This window comes from Paramisgurnus dabryanus, chromosome 3 (assembly GCF_030506205.2).
Source record: "Paramisgurnus dabryanus chromosome 3, PD_genome_1.1, whole genome shotgun sequence".
Taxonomy (NCBI): Eukaryota; Metazoa; Chordata; class Actinopteri; order Cypriniformes; family Cobitidae; genus Paramisgurnus; species Paramisgurnus dabryanus.
Genome location: NC_133339.1, coordinates 12033937 through 12054989, shown reverse-complemented (window position 1 = coordinate 12054989; position 21053 = coordinate 12033937). Strand labels below are relative to the sequence as shown.

Below are 21053 nucleotides of genomic sequence, written 5' to 3'. Positions count from 1 at the left end.
TCACCTCCACTATCCACTGATTCACAATGTTTGTTTTATGATTCCTCCTGTTTTTATTTTATGCACAGTGCAAATTTAACCCTTGTGCATTGTTCAAATTTAATACATCTACTAAATTAAACATCTGTAAAAATTTATCAGATTATTTTTTCACTTTTTTGCATAAATTTGTTAGTCAGTACTGATAAAAACTACCAAATTTTTACAAAAATTTCATTATTTTATCTCTTTAATTGCCAAGTTCAGAAGTGGATTTGGGGAATGTTGGTGGTTTTTCCTTTTGCAAAGAGGTCAAATTTGTCATTTTTACTGTTGATCACCATGTGGCACCATTAACCCTTTAGTAGACCTGTGCTGTGCAGAGCTTAAAGGCGGAGTCCACGATGTTTGAAAGCCAATGTTGATATTTGCAATCACCCAAACAAACACGCCCATACCCCAATAGAATCTGGATCTTCTCTTGATAGACCCGCCCCACACATACGCAACCCGGCATTTGATTTGATTTGATTGGCTATAAGTGTGTTTTGGTAGTCTGCCCGTTTCCTTTTTCAACGCGTTTTTCAAACATCGTGGACTCCGCCTTTAATTTCTAGATTGTACATTGAGTAATATGGGGGCGGTTTCCCGGACAGGGATTATCTTAATCCAGGACTAGGCCTTAGTTTAATTAGGAAATATAACTAGTTTTAACAAACATGCCTTACTAAAAACATTACCTGTATGCATTTTGAGGCAAAACAAAGGGCCCTGATGTATTTTAAGATATGTCAGTGTAAGTTGTTTTCAGTTCGGAGTCGGACAGCTCTTAAAAATGTTTTAGTCTAAGAGTAGTCTAATCCCTGTCCGGGAAACCGCCCCACGGAGTATAACTCCATATTAAAAGTATAGTATTGTGTGTGTATTTGTGCGCATACGTGCGTGCGAGTGTGTTTTAAAATCATCTTGATCCAGTAATAGGCTACTTTATGACTTTATGATCTGGTAAATTGACACGACCACATGAATTTTTGCAGTGTTTATTGCATATTGAGACAGAAAAGAGACTGCTTTCATCTCTAATGAATATAACCATGTTTTCTGCAGGTTGATTTAGCCTAAATATTATAACTAAAACTATAGTGCACAATAGTAGGCCAATGTAGTATAATAGTATGGTTAAAAATAAGTTTGAAAAGTTTAGCATACTAGGGGAGAGTGGGGCAAAGTGAGCCAGTGGGTAAATTGACCCACCCCCTGTATCTAGGCTACCATACAGATTTGTAGCCATGTGACCACAAATCCAGGTAGCAACCATCATTTCTATTTGACTATGGTAAAGAGAAGCACAAGTAAAAGAGATGAAAGAAGTATGTTTTTTTTTTACAAAAACAGTTTTTATCCCATCAAAGTAAAATGTATACATGTCAGTTATAATGACTGTTATGTCAAAGCAGATTTATACAGGTCTAAATATTTATACCATACATATTGGTGATAGGCTAATGTATAAAACCATGTCAATGATTTAGCCAAAGATTAGCCTGGATAACTAAACTAGGCAGTTTTTCCCAAAATGGTGGCCGTGGGGCAAAGTGAACCAGATGCTGTGGGGTAAACTGAACCAGCGGTTCAATGTACCCCACCATGATGTTTAGTAATTAAAAAAAAAGAGCAATCAACATTATTATTATTATTATTATTATTATTATTACCCTTTCAAATAGGGCAAAAAAAGACAATTTTATTCAAATGACAAATCCTAGGGTTGTAAATGGACATGTAAAAGCGTTTCTGGATAATTTTTGCACTTAATAGAGTTACATACCTTCTATGTAAATATCAAAGAACAATTTAACACATTATTTCAATGCATTCTTTGGCACCTTTAAAATTAAATTTAAGAAAAGAATTTTTTTTTTAACTATGTTCGGGTTTAAACAAAAAAAGTCAGTGGGTCAGTTTACCCCTTCACATGGATCAACTTACCCCTCAGCTGGGGCAAGTTGAGCCACAAGAGCACTTTTTTTTTTTTTGAGAAGCCATCTTTTCAAAGCCTTTTGTTATAAAGGCATTCTTATAATTTCATTTGACAGGAGACATCCTTAAATAAAGGTTGATGGTTTTGTTTGACTTCTGTCTCATTTTTCATGCAGATACTGTAAGGCAACATATGTAAAAATTGGCTCATCTTACCCCACTCTCCCCTATAGTATAAAGCATATAGTGGGGATTGTCAGTGGAATGTACATACTCAGAAAAAAAGTACAAATGCCACTGAGGTGGTTTTTAAAAAAGTAACTTACACCCTATTTGTGCGTGGTATTAGTATAATTAAATGTACATATTAGTACTATACCTCATGAACCAACATGTATTCATATCTGTACCTAGTGACAGCTTTTCTTCTGAGACTGCAGTTCACTAAAATAACTAGTATTTGTTCACATGGTTTATTATATTTTGATTATAGTGAGACAATGATACATTTGTGGTTAATATGGTTTAACTACAAAACCCTGGGTATTCATAATCTGACATTTCACACTGTGCATTCCTAAACCTTACCCCTACGATCACTAACCATGGTTTTACTACAGTTAAAACCAAAAACCATGGTTCCTGTATTAAAACCATGGTTCTCTCTAAACCCCACTTTTAACCCTAGGTTAAGGAGCATTTCACACTTGTAATTTAGAAGCAGGGTTATCCCTGAAATTAACCCAGGGTCATGAAACACTCCTCGGAAGCACGGTTAGCCCTGTTTTTGTGGGATTAACCCAGCATTGCGGTGCCAAATGCATGCAGTTTGAAACTAGGCAGGGTTATAATGTTATGACCCTAATAATTTTTTTAACAATATATTTACTGACCTATATAGGCTATGTTGTTTTAGACATCTAGACATAAAACATATTGATATCATATGGTTGGAGCATACAGTAAAATACAAACCCATATAGGAATTCATACATATACATATTTTTAATATATGTATTTATATACATTTTAATATGAGTATTTCATATAGGTTTAAAACATATATCTTCATATATCAAGAGTATATATATATATATATATATATATATATATATATATATATATATATATATATATATGTGATATTAATATATGTATTTATATACATTTTAATATGAGTATTTCATATATGTTTTAAACCTATATATTCATATATCCAGAGGATCTATATATGTGATATTAATATAATGCATATATATGTAACATATATGCCAAGATCGGTTTTGATATAGGGACATATATGTCATATATTACATTTCCGTATGGGCTAGCATACAATGTTTTTTAAATACAGTATTGTTATTGATGATTAGTTTTGATTAATTGTTCATGTTTTGTATTCTTCCTCATTCTAGTACTTTTAGTTTATTCTGATGTGGTATTTACTGCAGAGAGAACTTCATTAACACTCAACATCATGGCTTTTATAAGCTATGATATTCTGCCTCCATTACAACTTGTCCTTCTGTTTTATGCATTCGGTGATGCCAGCGGAAGTAAGTTCACTTTAAAATGTTATGAATTTAAGTTAGTAGTAACACTTTACATTAATAAATGCATTAGACACTATGAACTAACAATGGACAAATTAGTTTTTAACATTTATTATTTTTTGTCAATTAAATTGTTTATGTTAGTTTATCACAGGGCCGGAGTGGGGCCACTTTTCAGCCCGGGAGTTTCAGGCCCAAGACCGGCCCACTTTTTCCATAGTGTTATTCCAAATTAGCACTTTTTTCAAATTGGATAAAAAAAGCAACAGTCCAGCTCTTACTATAGTTTCTATTAATATCATGGTTAAACAAATAAGGTAAAAGTTAAATAATATTTCACTTAAGATGAGAAGTTAACAAAAATATTCCTCTACACTCTAAAAAAGGCTGGGTTATTTTTTACCCATAATGGGTAAATATTGGACAGAACACATGCTGGGTTAAAAATAACCCAATGTTGGATTGTTGTTATGCAACCATGGATTATAATAACCCAACAGTTGGGTTAAAACAACCCAGCATTGGGTCAATTTTAACCCAGCAGCGTGTTCTGTCCAATATTTACCCATTATGGGTCAAAAATAATCCAGCCCTTTTTGGAGTCTATTCCACAAGAAAAGGTTGATAAATTATTACCTTTGCTAATGCTATGAGGGCTATGATTAATCAGATGCAAATAGAAATATATAAAACCCAGTCCTAATAAAAAAAAAACAATTTAACAAAAATATTGAATCCAATATTGGGTAAATATACAGTGATTTATAAGCTTTTTTTCGGCTGGTCATTTTTGACTGGGAACACAAAAGGTGTTATATTACACAACCTGAGGGTTAAATAACTTTAATTCATATTGTTTTCTCATGGCCTCCTCATTTTCAGCGGCGAACTGGCTTATCTGCTGCTCAGAAGCTGCTTGCATAATATTTGCAAAGTCTATGAATCGCCATGTATACACAAAAGGCTAATATTTAAACTAAAAAAAAGTTGGCTTGTAAATAGTTTGACAACGGTATTAGCCGAATAATTACGTTGCTAATGCTAATCATTACTAGGCTTATTTCTCTTTAAGTTACCTGTTGTTGTCCTCTTGAAAATAAATCTGTAAGTTTGGCGCATTTGGCAGCATCCTCCTCCAATGGATTTTTTTCTTCAACCTGTTTTTTACGCCCTCCTCCTCTCAGACGCGTATTGTTACGGTTGCCCAGCCTACCGGAGAAAAGTTTTCTTGGACGTGCTATGGACCGAACCAACTCTATGGGAGGGGAGGGGGAAACTCCCTCACATGGTACAACCCAGAGGCTGCGCGCTGCAGTGTCAATGCGAAACGTGTGAAGTGTCATTTAAGAGAAGATAGACTCACTAACGTGACAAATGTAAAAAAAAAAAAACTCGACCGGCCCAAAAGTGAAGCGGCCCACCGGGAATTCTCCCGGTTCTCCCGATTACCCACCCCGGGCCTGGTTTATCATGTTCATTATTTTGGACAGTCATGGCCTAATGGTTATAGAGTCACAAAGGGCTCGCACACCGGACGAGATGCACCCTGCCACGTCACTCCGTGTATCTAAAAAAGAACACATTATTTTCTATAAATGTACACACACAGGTAGCGTCTGATGGCGGCGGTCTGCTGTGAACCTGGACAGTGCTCAAATTAAATTAAAATTAAATAACATATTTGTGTCAGGAATTGTCAAGAAAGTTCAGGAATCAGAGTCTCAAATGCGAGATCAAAAAGTTTATTAATGAAAAAATACACTTAGTCTGTAGGGATACGCTTGAAGACGAAGCACCCTACAAATTTCAGATTGACAGTAAATATAGATCCACACTAGTCCACAATCCACAGGGGAAAAAGTCTCACACACTGCACCGCCGAAGAAGTCCAATAGTGACGAGGAGGTCCACCCACTTCCGATGACGTCATACAATAGGAAGCCGAAGACAGCTGGTATACGCTTGAAGACGAAGCAACCAACTGCGCGAGAACTCAGGAAACTAGACACACTGACAGTAATCCTCTGACCAAACACACAGGATCGAGAATCCTGGACAGAGACAAGAGTCCGGATGTCGGCGATTGAACCTGGGGCGAGAGCAGAGATGGTGAGACAAACAGCAGCGGGGAGATCTACCTGGACAGGGAGCGAGACAGTAACCAACCGGGAAACAATGAGCGCGTGACAAAGGACAAAACGCAAGACTATAAAAAGACCAAAAGGAATAGGACACGTCTGGGAAACAATCAGAGAAACGAATGGGAGGAGCGAGTGCACACGTGAGGAACCAACACCAAAGGTAAACAAACAGACACACATACACTGCCGATCACCCAGGTGCCATGACAGTACCCCCCCCCCCCAGGGCAGGCACCGGACGGACCTGGAGGAGGCTCACCTCGTCGCCGACGGAAATCCTCGATCAGACCAGGATCCAGCACATCCCGAGCCGGAACCCAACACCTCTCCTCCGGACCGTAGCCCTCCCAGTCCACTAAATACTGAAAACCTCTGCCCCTGCGACGAACATCTAGTAATCTCCTAACCGTATAGGCAGAAGCACCATCCACTAGACGGGGGGCGGGAGGGTTGGGGGCAGAGACAGGGGAAAAATTACTGGCAAAAATCACAGGTTTAACCTTGGATACATGAAAAACAGGGTGAACCCGACCAAGAGTAAGTGGTAACTTGAGCTTCACTGCTACCGGACTAATGACCTTAACAATACTGTATGGCCCAATGAAACGCGGAGCCAGCTTTCGAGAAGGCTCACGGAGAGGCAAATCTTTGGTAGAAAGCCATACCTTTTGTCCACACACATAACGAGGTGGAGGTCGTCTGTGGCGGTCAGCCGCAACCTTGGTCCGTCTGGAGGATTGTAATAAAAGGTCTTTAGCTCTTTTCCACGTGCGTTTGCACCTGCGGACAAAAGCTAATGCAGACGGAACCGCTGCATCGGGTTCCTGTGATGGGAAAAGGGGAGGTTGATAACCGATGGATAGTTCAAACGGGGACATATTAGTAGAAGCGACAGGAAGAGAATTATGTGAGTACTCAACCCACGGGAGCTGTTGGCACCAAGAATTCGGATATTGTGACGACAGACAGCGAAGCGTTTGACCGAGATCCTGATTAGCCCGTTCACATTGCCCATTGGTCTGTGGATGATAACCAGAAGACAAGCTGGCAGTGGCGCCGATCTGTCTACAAAACTCCTGCCAAAACCGGGAAATAAACTGAGGACCCCTATCTGAAACCACATCAGTCGGAAGACCATGTAAACAATAAACGTGGTTGATCAGAACCTGAGCCATCTCCTTGGCAGAAGGAAGTTTAGGTAAGGGAATAAAATGAACCGCTTTGGAGAAACGATCCACCACAGTCAAAACGACAGTGTTACCATCAGATGCCGGTAAGCCGGTGACAAAATCAAGGGCTATATGAGACCAGGGGCGGGAAGGGATGGGCAAAGAATTGAGCAGACCAGCGGGGGGCTGATTAGATGCTTTGCTACGAGCACACGTAGAACAGGCTAATACAAACTGTCTGATGTCTGTAGCCATAGAAGGCCACCAAAAACGTTGGCGGACGGCAGCCAACGTTCTCCGAATTCCTGGATGGCCGACAAATCTGGATTCATGGCCCCACCGGATGACATCGGAACGTAAATACTCAGGAACCCACAGACACCCCGCTGGACACCCATCCGGCCTTTCCCCCTCTCGTCCGGCCTCTCTCACCCGCTGCTCGATCCCCCAAACGAGGGCCCCGACCACCCTGCCCTTAGGAAGAATGGTTTCGGTCCGCTCAGACTCGGAATGACCGAACAGACGGGAGAGAGCATCAGGTTTAGTATTCTTGGAGCCAGGCCGGTACGAGAGGGTGAAATTAAAACGGTCAAAGAAAAGTGCCCAACGAGCCTGCCTAGATGTTACCCTTCTGGCCGAACGGATATATTCTAAGTTCTTATGATCCGTCCAGACCAGAAAGGGCTCAGAGGTTCCCTCCAACCAGTGACGCCACTCACCCAGCGCGAGTCTAACCGCCAGCAGCTCCCTATTACCTATGTCATAATTTCGTTCCGCTGGGTTTAACCGGTGAGAGAAAAAAGCACACGGATGTACTTTCCCGTCAATGGACGACCGCTGTGATAAAACGGCACCTACCCCAACATCAGAAGCATCTACCTCCACTATAAATTGTTTAGCCGGGTCAGGAATAGAGAGGACAGGAGCAGAAATGAAACAGGACTTTAATTCATCAAAGGACTCCTGAGCCTCCTTATTCCAGCGGAAACACACTTTAGAAGAGGTGAGAGCAGTGAGAGGTTTAGCGATCTGACCAAAGTTTCTGATGAAACGCCGGTAAAAATTGGCGAACCCCAGAAAACGCTGAAGCTCCTTACGAGTGTCGGGCACTGGCCATTCGGCGACCGCTTTAACTTTAGCGGGATCTGGGCGAATCTCTCCCTCAGCAATAACGAAACCCAGAAACGAAACTGACACCCTGTGGAACTCGCACTTCTCCGCCTTAACAAAAAGTTGGTTCTCTAAAAGCCGTTGTAAAACTTGGCGAACATGCTGAGTGTGTATCTGCATGGAGGGAGAAAAGATGAGAATGTCATCAAGATACACAAAGACAAAATTATTAATCATGTCTCCCAGCACTTCATTTACCATAGTTTGGAAAACAGCCGGTGCGTTACAAAGACCAAATGGTAAAACGCAGTATTCCCAGTGTCCTGATGGTGTATTAAAAGCTGTCTTCCACTCATCGCCCTCCTTAATACGTACCAAATGATAGGCGTTACGCAAATCTAATTTGGTAAACACGCGTGCTCCCTGAAGTAATTCAAAAGCTGATGACATTAAAGGCAAGGGGTACTTGTTCTTAACAGTAATGTCATTAAGCCCTCTATAATCAATGCACGGACGAAGAGAACCGTCTTTCTTTTTAACAAAGAAAAATCCAGCACCGGCTGGAGACGAGGAGCGGCGAATGAGACCGGCATTAAGCGCTTCATTAATGTACTTATCCATAGCCTCTCTTTCAGGTTTAGAAAGGGAAAAAACACGACCCTTAGGCGGAAAAGTACCTGGGAGAAGATCGATAGAACAATCGTACGACCGGTGAGGAGGTAAAGAGGTGGCCCGAGCCTTGCTGAACACCTGGTGCAGATCTGAATACTCCGCCGGGACCCCCGAGAGATCGGCAGCAGGAATCTGAAAAGTAGAACAAACAGAAGCAGAAGGAGCAGGACCAAGACACGAAACATGACACGAAGACTTCCAAGACAAGACAATATTGTTCTGCCAATCAACGTGAGGATTATGTTAAGTTAACCAGTCATGCCCCAAAATAAGAATTACATGACTGTAACAGATAGAATTCAATGTCCTCACGATGATTGCCAGAAACATACAGACCTACAGGGGGAGTGCGATGGGTGATTACTGCCATATGCTGACCCTTTAACGTCCAGGCAGAGAGAGAAAAGGATAAAGGGATAGCAGGAATACCCCAAGATTCAGCCAACCTGGCATCCAAGAAACTTGCCTCCGCACCAGAATCCAGCAATGCCTGTGAATTAAAATCAGAGTGGTTATATTTCAAAATTACAGGCAATAAGGTGCGGTTTACGGGAGAATCAAAGGATGAAACGCCCACCGATACTCCCGGGTTTATCGGCGGGCACCCCCTTTTACTAGACACGCAGCGACTAAATGCCCCGCCTTACCGCAGTAGAGGCACAATCCATTATTCAAGTGACGTTGTCGTTCACTGCCGGTAAGGCGGAGCCTACCCAATTGCATAGGTTCCTCGAGTTCAGACGGTGAAACAGGTGTAACAGGTGAAACCAAAGACTCAGATGCCACAGTAAAGCGACGAAATGACTGGCGAAGGTCTCGTTGACGCTGACGAGTCTCTATGCGTAATGCCATGTCAATCGCAGCCTCCAATGACGTAGGTGGGTCCCGTGCAGCGACTTCATCCTGGATGTGCGGGTTGAGACCCTCAAGGAACTGAGCTCGGAGAGCAGCATCATTCCATCCACAAGTGACAGCCAAGGTCTTAAAAGTGATAGCGTAGTCAGTGACGGAAGAATCTCGTTGTAATAATCGCACTAATTCAGCTGCTGCCAAGTCACCTTGTAGAGATCGATCGAAAAGTCTCAGCATTTCGTCCTTGAGGGCCTCGAACGAAGCCGTGCACGGGGCCTGGACCTCCCAAACAGCCATTCCCCAGTCTCTCGCCCTCCCCGTGAGCAGCGTGAGAACAAACGCCACTCTGGAAACAGACGCTGCAAACCTCCGGGGCTGGAGAGCGAAGACCAGGGAGCACTGCTGAAGGAAGGCCCGGCAGGTGTTAGGGTCGCCGTCATACGTAGGCGGTGTGGCCGCGTGTGGCTCGCGATCTGTGCTGGATGGTATAACAGCGGGAACAGGAGGATGAGATTCTCCGACCGGTGGGCTGATCTGAGCAAAACGGTTGGTTAGCTCCGTGAGCCGATCGGAGAGAAGGCGGAAATCTCTGGAGGCTGCATTCAGGAGAGAGGAATGTCGATCGATGACTGCCCCCTGCTGGTTAAGTGCGGTCTGTACAGGGTCCAAAGCCTCCGCGCTCGCAGACTCCATTTCTGACGCGCTCATTTGTCAGGAATTGTCAAGAAAGTTCAGGAATCAGAGTCTCAAATGCGAGATCAAAAAGTTTATTAATGAAAAAATACACTGAGTCTGTAGGGATACGCTTGAAGACGAAGCACCCTACAAATTTCAGATTGACAGTAAATATAGATCCACACTAGTCCACAATCAACAGGGGAAAAAGTCTCACACACTGCACCGCCGAAGAAGTCCAATAGTGACGAGGAGGTCCACCCACTTCCGATGACGTCATACAATAGGAAGCCGAAGACAGCTGGTATACGCTTGAAGACGAAGCAACCAACTGCGCGAGAACTCAGGAAACTAGACACACTGACAGTAATCCTCTGACCAAACACACAGGATCGAGAATCCTGGACAGAGACAAGAGTCCGGATGTCGGCGATTGAACCTGGGGCGAGAGCAGAGATGGTGAGACAAACAGCAGCGGGGAGATCTACCTGGACAGGGAGCGAGACAGTAACCAACCGGGAAACAATGAGCGCGTGACAAAGGACAAAACGCAAGACTATAAAAAGACCAAAAGGAATAGGACACGTCTGGGAAACAATCAGAGAAACGAATGGGAGGAGCGAGTGCACACGTGAGGAACCAACACCAAAGGTAAACAAACAGACACACATACACTGCTGATCACCCAGGTGCCATGACAATTTGTACCAAATTGTTAACAATAAACATAGGCTGCTACCACACATTTTTCATCTTGAAGTAGACTCTGTCTGATTAAGCTTGCGTTATTTAATGTGCATATCCGGTGTGCGTGCGAGTTGTCCTACCGGTAACGCGATGAGGTGAAACGCTTCTCACCCAGTGTGCAACATCCTTCACAGTTGTTATTTTTAACTATAATACAATTTGGATGGATGTTTGTTTAATCTGGTTTAACTCTAGTATTACACTCAGAGTCGCACATGTTTAACATATAGGCCTTAATAATTAAAATACAGGTCAACGATCATAAGCAAATCAGTGTTGGTCGCTGTCAGAGGACTATATCAGGGTTCAATCTTACCCTGAAGGGCCACATCACTACAGAGTTTAGGTCCAACCCTAATCAAACTTACCCACCTGTGATTGTCTAGTGATCATGAACACCTTAATTAGATTTAGTGTTTGATCAGGGTTGGAGCTAAACTCTGCAGTGCTCTGGCCCTCCAGGGTAAGATTTGAGGAACCCTGGACTATATGCTTAAATGGCCACTCTATGCTTCCTCATTTCTAAACTTACTTTATTTAGTCCGCTTAGAGGTGAATTGAACCGTAGACATTTTAGCCTGTTATCACGGGTATTACATTTTACATGAGAAAAAAATGGCACGATTTTGATTGATAGTGTGTTGAAGCGGAATTTTCTTAACGATCTTTGATGGACTCCATTAACCAGAATGCACTGCACGAAACTGAGTCATTAGCTCCACCCACTGACCGATGCAGCCTTCAGATTAGTTCGACTTCATGCAGCGCCGCAAGAACCAACAGCCGGATGACGTCAAGTTTCTGCAAGAGCGATTTAAAAGCAGTACTTTGACGTCATCCGGCTGTCGGTTCTTGCGGTGCCGCATGAAGTTGATCAAGCCTAATAACTTCTTTTACCGCTCAACCTGCTCTCAATTCAACTCAAGTCAACTTGAAGTTAGCCCGCAGACAAACCCAACCAAAGAGTAACTCCGCTTTTACCGTCTCTAAAGGGGAAATCACCAAAACCCTCGATAAAAGATGACTAGAACCTGTGCAGTATGTGGATGTAAGGACAACAAATTTAGGCCACTGGGAGTTTTTATTGTTTACATCAATGCGGCCCTCAGCTGACACAGCACTAAGAGATTACTCGAAAATTTGAATATGCAGCCAGCACTTTTGTCAGGATTTCGACATTGCATACCTGGTAAAAGGCAACACACAGTAATAGTGAAACATTTGTCAGCTCTCCTTAAATACCCAGATAGAATGAACATTATGTTAATATTATTTATCAATTGGAGTTTAAAGTGTTTGGATCTTACAGACCTGTGGGAGGCACTTCACGCCCCTTGCATTGAGTCATGTTTTCTTAACTCTGTTAAACCTTTCTTTATTATTTGCTTTATTACTGTAGGAATTAGACGCTTGTACCACACTGAAACCTTCGTAATGATATGAAACATGAACATTTTACATTGTTATTTGCATGTTATATGACTTTTCTTACATATCATTTGGTGTGCTTTAGAATATCCTGTGCTGAGAATCATATGGCGCTTTTCCATTGCATAGTACCCCACAGTTTAGTTTAGTTTGGGTCGGGTCAGCTCACCTCACTTTGGCGTGGTTAGCTTTTCCATCGAGTTTAGTATCACTTCGGAGTGGGAGGGATTATAGGCGTGTCGTTATATTTACGCTGCCTACTTCTGTGACATCATACACGTGAGAGCGTTGTTGAACATTCCCATACATTCATTTATTTCTCAGTCTGCCACAAAATTAAAATTGGCCACCACAAATAGATGTTTGCACATCGCGTTTATAAGTACTTCTGTCTCACATGACAGTTTCTGTTCAAACACCCGACCCGTGGCGTCAGTCGACGGCGCTCCGCTGAGCCTCATTCAAGTTGCATTTAAGCATATATAATGCGGACGTGCACGTCGCAAATGTGCCGCCACAAACTGCAAGTCTGGAAAAAACTGTTATGGTGTCCCGGATTCTCAACCTGCGGATGTTTTTCATCGCTAAAAGGGTGTTTGGAAACTTATAGCAGAACACAGATAACAACATGTTTGCTTGTGACAGCGCAAGCTAGCAGTAAGCTAAAGCTAATATTTACATTATAGCGATGACGTGACTATTCTCTCAGACCAATCAGTGATCTACAGTGTTTTCGCGTCACGTTTGGTATCAGCTCGGGTCGCTTGGAACCCCAACCGAGGTGGTACGAAAAAAGTATCGGGTACTACGTACTGCACCCAATGGAAAAGCTCCCAAAAATAAGCTGACCCGACCCAAACTAAACTAAACCGTGGGGTACTATGCAATGGAAAAGCGCCATAAGAAGGAAAGGAGGTGGAAAACCAAATGTGGCTCTCTGGGGAGCCTACTGTACTTAATACAACGTTCTGATTCTTGAGAGAGGTGTTTTGGGTTTCGATCCCCTGCCGTGAGTCCTGGAGGAAACTTGTTGTGGTGTAAAGATTTTTCTTTTGATGTCCTTGTTGCCTCGGGCACCTACAGGCAGTGCCGCTGCTAGCCATTTTGGTGCCCTAAGCATAATTCCTTTTTAATGCCCCCCACCCCGACCCTGAGTTTGTTTTTGCCAGTTTAATTTTTTTATTACCAAACATATATCATAATAGCAAAAAGTAAAATCTTTACAGCTTTAGCCAACACACATTACACATTTGAAAGTGCAAACTTTTATAAAATAGCAAAATAGAAAAAATTACCAAACTTAAATTATCAAAATAATCCAGACATGTTTTTCCCATGCACAATGTCACTTTAAATAAATTACATTAAATAAACATCAATAAGTAAACAAGAATACTCAATATTCTTAAATAAAACAATGATTCAGAGAACTAAGTGTCACAGTAATGTTTGCCTCATATCATATATAATGACGTTTTATATTTATATATATTTAACTGTCAGGAATTGTTAGCCTAGCATGTGCACTGACTGCTAACGTTAACTTTTACTGAGAAAGTATTAGCCACCATCACGTCAAAATAAACCACAAAATAAACTACTGCTCAATATTTAAAGAAACGTAGTAAAGAAAGTAACAGCTGCGTCAGTTATTTGTAAAATGCATATGCATAGGTAATGTTTTACAGTAATGTTTCTCAATTTAGCTTGCACTGAGATTATAAATTATAACAACATAGTTTGTCATCACAGCAGGTTCGAGGCGCATTACGATTAGCAGCAGCTGCAGCCCATGCGCATTTCCCTTATTTAGGAATGATTAAACATGATGGACTTACCTGCAAGTGATGCACGGGCATCATCCCGCAGTTTCTTCTTTTTTTATTTTTTCCGATCCTGACTCCTGCTGTGTTTTCGGGGCCATTTGCAAAAGTTGCCTACTTGTCCGTTTCTCAATCCGAAGGCTGCATCCTGCGTGAGGTCGCAGGCTGCATACGTCATCAAGCCTGGTTTATTTCAGTTAACTGAACATTACATTAGCAAGTCATAAGCATATTACAACAATTTAAGATTAACTAAGAATAATAGTCAACTTTATAATCGTTAATATTACCAAATAAGAACGTTTGATGACGTATGCTAGATATGTGACCTCTGCAGGCTGCAGCCTTCGGATTGAGCAACGGTCTCTGTCAAACTTAGTCAGGCGCCCGCGCGATCAACCGGCACGGACCATCAAAGGCTGGGGGCATACTTTCTAGACTAGAGCAATTAAATTATTTTGTTCCCCCTTTTTTTGTAACATATATACATGGATAAAAAGTGCCTAATAATATTTCTATAGGGTAATAAAATAATTTCAGCATTATAATTTTTTTTCATTAGGCTGTTATTTTTGGTGCCCTCTCAGCACGTGGTGCCCCACGCACAGCGCGTGATGCGCGTTATGGGAGCGGCGGGGCTGCCTACAGGGCACCCACGCTGTGTTCTAGGGGAGTGGTGCTCTTTTGGTCAGGATTGTGCATCAGTCTTACAAAGTAAAATGAGCAGGTTTTTAATAGTTGAATATGTATGGATAGCCTACATGATCAGTGTAATCTCAAAAAAATATTTACATATATGCAAGAAAAGGTTTGTACTCTAAAAATACTTTATTTGTAACAAACAGGAGATAAATAAATTACAAATGTGTGGAAAGCCCAAACGTTTCAGCACTCGGACAGCGCCATGAGTGTTTTGAAGAGCATAAATATGTAGTTAAGTTTAGTTTAAAATTTGACAAGATATTGCAGCACAAAACCATGAAATGTGTCAAACATACACATACTCCAAGAAATGTCCTGTGCCGCCAAAGAGAAAAAGCAGGAGATATATAGGGAGGAGGAAAATGACATTGTGGTCAGAGAAGCCGAGTGGAGGGTTGTGAAAGCATCAAATAGCACAAATCCAGAGTGTTCTCATTTCTTGTGGAAACTTCACTTACTGTTTAAATGATGACAGTACATCACCAAGGATGCATTTATTAAAGTCCCGTTAAATAAACGCCGGTGCCACGGGGTACTTGGAAAGCATAGAGTCATCATCTCTGCTGCTATCTTAATGTTTGCACTAGGAGGGATGTTTGTACAGGTGACAACCACAGCTGGGAATTCTCTCGGGAGGTAAAATGGATGCCATGATAGTGTCAGCATCTCCACATCTGGTGTGCAGGTCCTATTATGGACTTTGATGTTCTCACACCACCTGTTGTTGATATAGACACAGACCTTGCCATCGCTTTCTTTGCCTGACTGGCTAGTTCTGTCAGCCCTGATGATGGTGAAGTGATCAAGACTGACCTCAGTATCTGGGATCTCCTCGTCCAGTTAAGATTCAGTTAGAGCCATGATCCAGGCATCTTTGAAGGCTCTCACCATCAGGCACTTGGCGTGCAGCAGGTCCATTTTGTTCCGGAGGGAGCGGACATTCTCCAGTATGATGGGTCTGAAAGGAGTAGTCTGGTTCGCACTCCACCTCGTCTGCCTCTTTGCCTCAAATTCCGGCGGTAGTATAATCGCAGGCTTCTGTTTGCACAGGAAGGAGGACCGTAACTGTAAACTGTTTCTAGTACCAGCACAGAGTTAATGTAAATAGTCAAAAATATACACAATAACACAAGATACAACCAAAACAAGACAGAGACGGGTCAGAGGATATTTGAACTCCAAGCAATTTAAAGGTGAAACTTTGCTGATTGTATTCCCTGAGATAACAGGGAGGGAGGGGAGGGAATGTTGTCCTCTCTTCTGGCACTGATTACCATGTCCACAGTCTTAGCTCCATTCATTGCCAATCAGCATTCCTGTCCCCAATCCACTACAGAATCCAAGGCCTTCTGAGTGAGTCCACGTAACGATCCCATAAGAAACTATGTGATTGTTAGATCATCTGCATATTGCACAGTTATTACCGAAGACAAATATGAATCCAGGCTATTTATGCATAAGACAAAACGCAAAGGGGATAAAAGTCCCCCTTGTGGAACACCAGCTGAAACAAGAATCCCACTTGACACTATGCTCTCTGTTACTCAAATAGCTTCTTACTATGCACCAAAGAGGCCATCTGACATGCAAATCAGCTAGGGAATAAAGCTGTTGAGAATGTCGAGACCCTTAGGAGATCCTTAAAAAACGTAGGTAAGTGTGTCTAAGGTAAAAAATCTCACCTTACCAAAACTGCTCTAAAATATCACACATAATTTTTTTTCAATTTAAACAATTCAATCTTTTAAAACTATATCTGCCTGAAACATTCATTTGAAATTTTAATACAATTTCTGAAAAAGTTAACCCTTTATATGCCAATATGTTAACATTAATCGAACCACAGTGTTCGGCTGATGTCTTGAAACCTTTTGTGGGACATCGTAGACCGGAAAGTGCCCTGTCTTGATTTCTCACTCCAGAAGCTAAGGGCTGATTCATTTTTTATCTGTAAACATCGGCCAGAATGAGCAGCCCTACATAAGCCTGCAGTTTTTCTGTCTTAAGATCTCTCCAGTCTGCGATTGAATGTCTCCCATGCAGGTTCGTCATAGCCCATTTAAGCAGCAGGATTTCATGCATCAGCATCAATGAAAAGCTTGAAGTCAGGGCACTGATTCAGGCAGTGGTATAGTGTGTGAGCCTGATCAAATCTGTAGTTGCTGGGCTGTGGCGAAGCACCTCAGTGTTTGTGGTAGACCAGATTTTTCAATTTTTGACATCCATCCTGCCGCCACTTCATCCATCTCCTCTCCGCTCTCACATTCTGACAAGTCTTCTGTAGATCCCTTTAATGAATTAGACTCCAGCTGGTCTACTTCTTTCTCTGAGACCTCTGTGTCGACCTCAGAATCCTCGGAGGAAAATGAAGAGCCATCCTCGCTCTTGGAGTGCATGAATATTTCTAGAGCCTTATGTGTGCTTTAATGCCTTGCCATTTTCACTATTCTTGCTATACTGTTCATACTTATAGCAGTGCACCTGCAAAAACAACATAACTGAGAACCAAAATGAAGATTGATTTTGTTTCGGTTCAGGCCTCTCATCGTTTTTATTACTGAGTTAGTTTATAACGCAGAATGTGACCTTTAAAGAGGGAAGACTTTGGATATGTTGGATATGCCCCCCTGCCCCACTCAACCCTGACCGCAACCTGACATCACCACCACTCTTTTGTCACGAGTCCAAGCCGAGTCTCAAGTCATTTCATGCATTGCTGAGCTTTCTTGGACGTGGTCTGAGTCTAAAAATTCCATTAAGCTGCAGTATGTTCTTAACTTCAAGAGCCAGATGAGATTAGACTTAAAAAAATTGAGGACACTTAAGTGCCCAGATTGTGCCATTGTAAGAAAAAGAGGGAAACTATTACTTAAACTATCCATGCATTTCCAGGCTATATTAAGTTAAATTGGTTAATGAAAGACTCAAACGTTCAACATTCATGCAGCTGCCCTTAAAGGCGCCACCTACCCCCCAAAATAGTTCTCATATCATCATATCCACAGGCACAAAGTCATCATAAATCCGTGGGGTAGTATTTTTCAACACAGATGCAATATTTCCATTTTGTTTAAAACAAAAAAATTAATTATAGCAGCTCTTTACGCCTTCTAACGTCTCGTAATCTGTCCTCATTTATGTCCAAGAGACTTAGTAATAATCTTTTACATTTTAATTCTTAAATTTTTATATTGAAAAAGGTTTGTGTGCTGTCCATGTGTGTAATAAGCAAACACGTGTTGTCATCTCGTTTATAGGCGATATTACTAACGCACTCTTTAAATAACAAAAACAATATTGCACCATTGACTTTAGACTTTAGAGCAGGTTTTAGTTGCCTTAAGGCGGGCGTAGACGGTGCGATTTTTGCTGTCGTAGGAGCTCGCATGCGATTTTTTTTTCTCGGGAGCAAATCGTTCATGCTCGTATGGTCGCGTCTCGCACCGTGTGAGAGGAATTACGAGCCGAGCCGAGCAGGTTACGAGCACCTTACGACCTACCGATAATTTTTAAACATGTCAAAAAAGTTCGGGAGCTGTCGGTATAAATTCGTAGTGTTGGTGCGGGTGAACAAGACGATCTGGCAAAGCACTTGAAGTTGACCAATCAGAATGTACAAAACACACAAGAAGAAAGACAAATGTGGCACTGCTACCTCAAATCTGGACGACAACTCCATAGCTGGATATGTTTCGCGCACACACACACTCTGGTGACCGGACATCATGACAAATATGACAGGTCCTTTCAGTGACGACCTCTTGATCAGCTTCTTTGCCTGAAAAACCTGTCATACGTGTTTTTGTGATGTCCGGTCACAGCTTTGGATGTGTGCAGAAACAGAAGAGAATGTAGATTAGGCGGTAAGGGCTACCACAATGCATAAAACGAGGGCTACTTTTTGATATTAAAACTTTTTTGTTTTACTTTGTAATACTGTTGATTTTTCTTTACGTTTTAATATGTTTTATCATTATTTACAATCTAAACATAAAATAAGCCAACTAAAATATGTAATAAATAAATATAAAAATTATTAGACTCCGTGCAGAGACCGTTGGTTTAAACCGTACAGGATGGACAAAGAATGTCGCAATTTTTGTGTAATCCAAGCAGTGCCAAGTCGCTGTAGTACAGTTTCATAAATGAATGGATATTAAAAGGGCTGTCGCGACATAGAATAGAAAGCAACGGAATGTCCATGTTTAATAGGCTATAAGATATGCATTTATTGTTTTACACTTTATACACGTATAAAAAATGCAAAATAAATTGTCAACGAACAAGAGAGTACATTAAACATGATGATCATACGCAGAGACGACATTTTCCACATTATTGGAGCTTCTGCTTTAACAAGTGAGCTTAAACGTTTTGTTCGGTATTTTTTACCCACACACATATATATATATATATATTTACATATTTTCGACCAAAGGAACACATAATATATAGCCCAATGAATGTACGTTGTTATGGTAGCCTTAGCTTGTTCTGAAATGATGAGAATATTTAAATGACTAAAAATGTAGGCTATCTCTGAAACTTTATTTAAATAATGATTAATTTGTTTTCATACTATATTTGTATTGCTATGTATTAATTTACATAGGCCTACTGTGAAAATGCCCTATATTAATTATATTATTTTGTGCAGTTACAGAAGCACAAATGCTGTGGGCTCACTTTTACTTTAAGACACCGCATTGACCGAGGGTCCGCGTACATTTGCACTAGACAATGCAAACAAGCCTAGACAATGTGCTTTATATTAAATTAAATGATTTTCGTTTTACAAATTAATATTTGCTGTAGATGTATTGTCTTAATAATTTAATCATAAAGGGAAAGACGTGTTACGTTAGCTTACCTTGTGTTTTACCTCATTGCTCCTCATTCTGCATTTACAAATAAATAAATGGGCCCACTGAATTCGTTTTTTTAAACGGTCATATTTATAAAAAAGCAACAATATATGTAACATTAATAATAGCAATATAGATATTTACTTGGCACTACAATCATGATATATTAGGACGGTAAAACCACATATGCACTAGCACGAACAACCACTGCCAGAGAAATTCCTTCACCGCCACAGCACTAGACCTATATTGCAATTTCGGAATGCATAAACAGAAATACAAAAGAACAGAAATTCCAGGCTGTTTTCTGCACTCAAGCCAATATCTTTGCCTTATTCTTCTTGTTTTATTTTTGGTACATTCTGCCACTCACAGGTGCGAAAATGCTTACGTCAGAATTCCTCAAGTCCTACAGTAAAATCTTGTCGTGTGTGACTGCGTACGAATTATTTTCGCATAAACTCACTCGTGTCGTGTGCGAGAGCTCACGACGTTCCGACCGTCAGAATTCGCACCGTGTACGCCCAGCTTTAAAATAGCAACATGCAAATAAACACATCTCGTTTTCAGACCAGAACGCCCATGGGTGCACAAATGGGCGAAAATGTGGAGGGCTGGGTGGGGTCGAAAAACTGAGACGAACGTGTGGTAAAGGTAGGTTCGTTGTGTATATACACAAACGGGAAATGAGCTGATAGGTTGAGGTGTGGTCCTGCTCCCGAACCTTAATTAACTTGTTAACCTCATTAACAGATACAACTTTTGATTTTATAAATGCTGTAGAAGTATTGTTTAGTGTTAGTTCATGTTAGCTAATGCATTAACTAATGATAACAAATAAAACCTTGTTATGAAAGTGTTAATGAGAGTTTATATGTAAAGTTGAAACATGGTATTATTCAGTGTATATTATCATACAAAAAAGAGCCACATACAATTTCTGTCTTTCTTCAAGAGTTCTCCCTTGTATGTTTCACAGAAAGTAATGTAAATGTAAAAACAAAACTTTTGATATCTGTGAACTATTTCTTTAACAGTCTATTCATACACAGTTATTTTGCAAATGTTTCTTTCCAAAGTGACAACTCACTGAAGAAAATTAAAAGCAATATATATAAGAAACAATACTCTATCATTTAAGAAAAGAACATTATAATCTATGTACTGTTTACACTGGAGCATTTCACACTATTTGTTATTTCATATTTAGCATTTCTCATTGCTGGAGTTTTACCAGTGATCATAATTGTGGCAAGATTTGACTGGAATTTTATATGTGGAAATGAAGGATTCGGATGTAAGTATATTCTGAATTTGGTTCTGATTTCTCTTATAGTTCATCATATGTTATGTATAT

General features: G+C 41.0%; 1 protein-coding gene across 1 annotated transcript in view; it reads left to right on the top strand.

Moving 5' to 3' along the window:
* The window catches only part of LOC135768902 (uncharacterized), a 36438-nt gene that overhangs the window by 8222 nt on the left and 7163 nt on the right, over window positions 1-21053 (top strand). The window contains exons 6-7 of the mRNA XM_065278266.2: window positions 3375-3515; window positions 20907-20993. Of these exons, the coding sequence (XP_065134338.1) occupies window positions 3375-3515; window positions 20907-20993 (228 nt within the window). The remainder of the gene's footprint in view (window positions 1-3374; window positions 3516-20906; window positions 20994-21053) is intronic.